Raw genomic sequence first — 4,523 nt, 5'->3', positions numbered from 1 at the left:
TTGGACAAATTGTCCCTGGAAAAACCCCTAAGGAAAACCAATTTTACAGATGAGGAATTATATTAAACTTCAGCAAATCAAGAGATACAAAATTTCTTGCCTCTCACTGGCAGAACTCCGACAACCTCCTAATTTATCCCGCTGATATTCCCCACTGCTATTCTCGCGCTAACACTGTGCCCTTGCTAACACTGCAAGACTGTTTGCTAACACTGCAAACATTTCTCCAAAACTTCTCTTCACCTCCAAATGACCCAATGACCCCTTTCTATACTACTCTTTTTGGTAAACCAACGACCGAGATTAAATCTAACCAACGGCTGAGATTAAGACAACTCGATAGCCAATAATAGAATTGGTTGCAAAGTGTCCAAAAGGAATCACTAAAATTAGTAAATAATAACCATTTACTAATTTTTGGCAAGTGGACAAACAGCTGTCCAAACCACCCATAAATACAACCGCTATTCATAGATAAGGACGAACAGCTGTCCAAGCTACCCATAAATAGTGCTGCTATTTCTGAGTCAGAAATAACAGTTGTCCAACTAACAATAATTAACAAATGCCGCCTCCTCCAGAAGTGTGATGTCCTCAGCTCCCATAATGTACTCCACATCGCGACGACTCCACTTAATAAAAAAATAGCATATATCCAGAAACGCTTCTTGCGTAGACAATTCAAGTTCATTGTACACAGAATTCACAAGACATTGGCTCAGATTTTCTCCTCTGATATCATCTCCTCTCTCCAAGGCTTCAAATATTTGCATACATCTTTCTACCGTGTAATTCTGCTTACGCAAACGTGCACCAACAATTTCTAACACTAAAGGAATCCCACCACAAATCTGAAGGGCTTTTTGAACACCGTCTGAGCCTTTATTTGTTGTATTTTGAAGTTCATCTTTGAGTAAAATCTTGACGGCATCTTCGTCAGGCAGAGTACCTACAAGATACTCATAACGTTCAAGGCTGGCATCTTTGAGCATATCCGTCTCACCCAGATTTCTAGTTGTGACCAGACTTCTGCTCCTCTTTGGAAGGCCTACTAACCGCTTCGGTAAAAGCTCTCGCAAGTCTTCTGCGCAAAGAGCGTTGTCAATAAACAGAAATACTGGCTTGTTTCCACGTGCTTCAGAAGCGCTGATGAGATAATCCTGACCCTCTGCATTGTTTCTCAATGTTATATTCCTGTCAGTGTATGCTGGGAAGGCATCTTTCAATATTTGCTGTTGCATACATTTTATGTCATTCCTGGAACGATCTTCTTGGATTTGAACTGCCGAATAGTTATAATCTATGAGATCTAAGTCACCAATAACAGCAGTGGCGAGCGTGATCTTCCCTATGCCCCCAAATCCATAAATGATTACAGCTAATAAAGACTTATCTTCAGCTTTCATATCGAGCAATTTCACTACATTATCCTTCTGTTGTTCGATGCCACCTGCCAATTAGACCACAAAACAATATTATGCTAAGACCAGTATATGTAAATGGTGATTGAAACATGGTGTGTAAATATATTTCAAAAGATTGGGATAGACAGTTTTCGCATATTTACTTGCATAATCTGGATAAATGGGTTGCCATGGACCGAAGGCAATAGGCTGCTGATGTTGTATTTCTATTGCCACTCTCAATGTAAGATCCTGATACACTTGATTTATTTTCGATTTTAGAGTGGCCAAGCTTTTAGAGTTCACAGAAGCCTTTAAAAACCTGAAATAGGGACAATTTCAGTCACAATAACCTTTGGCGTAAATGATGCAGGTGTAGCACAGTAGTTTCATAATAAATGATTATTCTATATTGAGCCATTTCATTTTGATGTAATTGGGTTTAGAAGGGTAAATCATAATAGTCTAAGTGTTGGTAGTTATAATAAATAGAGTTTATATTAGTTTCTTTTAGTTTACTATTATAGTGGTTATAAAGTTGGTTGCAGGAAGTTATTGGGTTTATTCAATTTTTGCAAAGTTATATATACAATGCAATAAAATCTGATAGGGGTAGAATAGAAGAGAGAAGGGAAAAGAAATCGATGGAGACAGGGATGTCATTGTAATATAAAGAGATGAATAATAATACATTCGATATTTTCATATGATATTCCCTCTGTGATTAGTTGGATTCCTCATTGACAAGTTATAATGAAGAAATTTATCAGTTTAATAAAATTGGCCCCATAACAGTCGTGAATGGAATGGTGGAAACCGGTAGAGGAAATTCTATTTTGTTTTAATGTTTTGATGTATTTGAAGTCCACTGTGTTTGTGGTTCGTGATTGTTGTTAATTGGTGTCTCAAACTTCCAAGTTGTGGGATTTGCCTTTATGTAATTCAAGATCCATTCGGTAATGGAAAAAGGATCAGGCCTTGTGTTTTGGTGTGAAGGAATTTGGCAAGGGTTCAGTATTGTTATTGTCATTATATGATTGGAATTGAAATTTTTTTAACATATAATCAATATTTACAAAGAATAACTTGAGATATGCAGATTTGAATTTCTGTTTGAATCTCTCTGCATCAGTAAATTACGATAACTCTAATAGAAGTCACATTAAATACAACAAATATTTAATCATTGTAGACATTTTATCGGAAGAGTGACCTGGACTTCAATTGGGAAGCGCACAGCATGGAGCCTTCAACAATCAATGAAATCGCCTCACTCAATATCTTTTCTTCTTGTGGCATATCATAATTCAACTTTCTTATGAGCTCAGCAAGCTTGACCATTTGTTTCAATAGGTCTATGCATTCAGCACGGTTTTCAAAAATCTGACCAATCTGATCTAGCAAGAAAGCTACAACAGCTAACCCTCCAACCACCCAATGCACCTTCCCCACACTCTGCAATATTCCTACTACGACTTGTCTGTTTCCTTCGTCTCCCTGTAAACACAGCCAGTGTTAATTCCAACTCTTCCTAAATAATTCAACATAATCTTAGCTAATGCTGAACTGAGAATGAAATCAAACAAAAATTACCTTCTCCAGCTGAATATGCTTATTTACAAATTCAAGGAATAGCGATCCACTTAGAAGTAAGGAAGTCCATATTGAATTTGTTCTATCGTCCACTCCGTCAGATAAAGTTTCTGAACCAATGCTTCTCTGTTCAGTAGTTTCTTGTTTTGGCTGCATTCACAGACAGGAAAGCATCGAGTAAAATGCAAACAAATATGAACATTTCTGATAATTAGATTTGAAGCTTACCGATCACTCCTCATACTAACCCTATTTAGAAGAGACTCCAAGATCTTGTCGAGGAGACCGGTTAAATAAGCAACATCAGCCACATTACGCACGGATTGAAATAGACTAATGCAATTTTCCACCGTGGTTAACAGTACTGGTTGAGGCGATGGAGGCTGTATAGGTGGGAACTGAGAAGTTGATGGCTGATCATGAGCAGAAGACGGTGGCTGGGTAGGCTGAACAGGTGGCGGTTGAAATGGTGACTTCGAACGCATAACTGTGGATGGCCATGGGGGCTCAGCAGACGGCAGAGGCGAAACGTATGGCAATGGAAAGGGTGGCTCCAAAGTATTAATAGGCGATGGGGGTTGACCAGAAGGCGGTTGAGCAGGAAGCAGCTGAAATATTGGTGGTTGCCCAGGCTCAACGGGGGAGGAGGTGGACAAATCAAAAGGCGCCATTTGCGGATTAAGTGTTGACTCAGCAGGTATCGGTGGCTGCGAAGGCTGAACGGGAGGAGATTATTGGGGCTGGACAGGCTCTACCATCGCTGAAGGAAGAGGCGGGGCATGAGGCGGTGATGTGGACTTGGGCGGGGTCTCGAACTGCTTAGTTTCCTTGGAGGTTTCTACCGTTGCCGAAGACGGAGGCGGGGCCTGGGCCGACAATGGGGACTTGGGCAGGGTCTCGGACTGCTTAGTTTCCTTGGATGGGCAGCAGCAGCCCATGGTATAGGGTAAACAAACTCAAGGGAAAGGTGATGATGTTTGTGATATTTCCAAGTTTGGACGCGGGCATTGAATGCTTTATAGGAATTCTTATTCTTTCTCTTTCTTCGCAATCTACATACATAAATTCGTTGCGTCATAGTGTTGCCTTCATTTTTTAACTGAATCAAGTTATTCCAGGTTCCTTTCCTTGGTAAGGAAGGTCTCTTGGAAAAGTATTTGAGTACCACATGTAGGTCTTGGCATTTGGCAACGTGTACGCAGCATACGTACATAAATACATGCAACTTTTCTGTAATTATTAATTCATTAAAAAGTAAATTACTTAATAAAAAATATTATATATGAATATACCTTTTTTTAAATAAATAACTCTAATAAATGAGTCGGTTTGGAGGTTGAATTGACAATGGTTTTGCTTTTATATGTGTACTAAGTGTAACGTATAAGACTTTATAGCAATATATATTTAGAGAAAAATAACAAGATTTTACACTATCATGTTGTTTCATTAAAAAAGATTACCGCAATTTATTGAAACTGATTATTTAAAAGTTTATTAAGTTTTGTAGTTTAATTTATTGAATAG

At 38.7% G+C, this 4,523-nt stretch overlaps 1 protein-coding gene across 1 annotated transcript; it reads right to left on the bottom strand.

Annotated features, from left to right (window-relative positions):
* Window positions 1–378: 378 nt before the first annotated feature.
* On the bottom strand, window positions 379–3,999 carry LOC149543928 (uncharacterized). Its single transcript, XM_089798567.1, has 5 exons — window positions 3,245–3,999; window positions 2,997–3,146; window positions 2,617–2,900; window positions 1,568–1,725; window positions 379–1,450 (listed from the first exon to the last, which is right to left on the bottom strand). Exons 1-5 carry the CDS (start codon window positions 3,665–3,667, stop codon window positions 549–551), a joined length of 1,917 nt encoding a protein of 638 aa, XP_089654693.1. The 5' UTR covers window positions 3,668–3,999; the 3' UTR covers window positions 379–548.
* Between the last annotated feature and the right edge of the window lie 524 nt (window positions 4,000–4,523).

Source organism: Cupressus sempervirens, chromosome 8 (assembly GCF_028749045.1).
Source record: "Cupressus sempervirens isolate cs-2001-9-10 chromosome 8, ASM2874904v1, whole genome shotgun sequence".
In the NCBI taxonomy this organism is placed as follows: Eukaryota; Viridiplantae; Streptophyta; class Pinopsida; order Cupressales; family Cupressaceae; genus Cupressus; species Cupressus sempervirens.
Note: the sequence above shows the minus strand (reverse complement) of the source record. Positions and strands in the feature narration are given on the sequence as shown.

Bases quoted from the DNA above. Each gene is read 5' to 3' on its own strand.
- LOC149543928 (XM_089798567.1), bottom strand. From the start codon at position 3,667: ATGGCGCCTTTTGATTTGTCCACCTCCTCCCCCGTTGAGCCTGGGCAA. The intron at 3,147-3,244 runs GTTAGTATGAGG...CTGTGAATGCAG, and splicing joins TGGAGTCTCTTCTAAATAGG to CCAAAACAAGAAACTACTGA. The intron at 2,901-2,996 runs GTAATTTTTGTT...CTGTGTTTACAG, and splicing joins AGCATATTCAGCTGGAGAAG to GGAGACGAAGGAAACAGACA.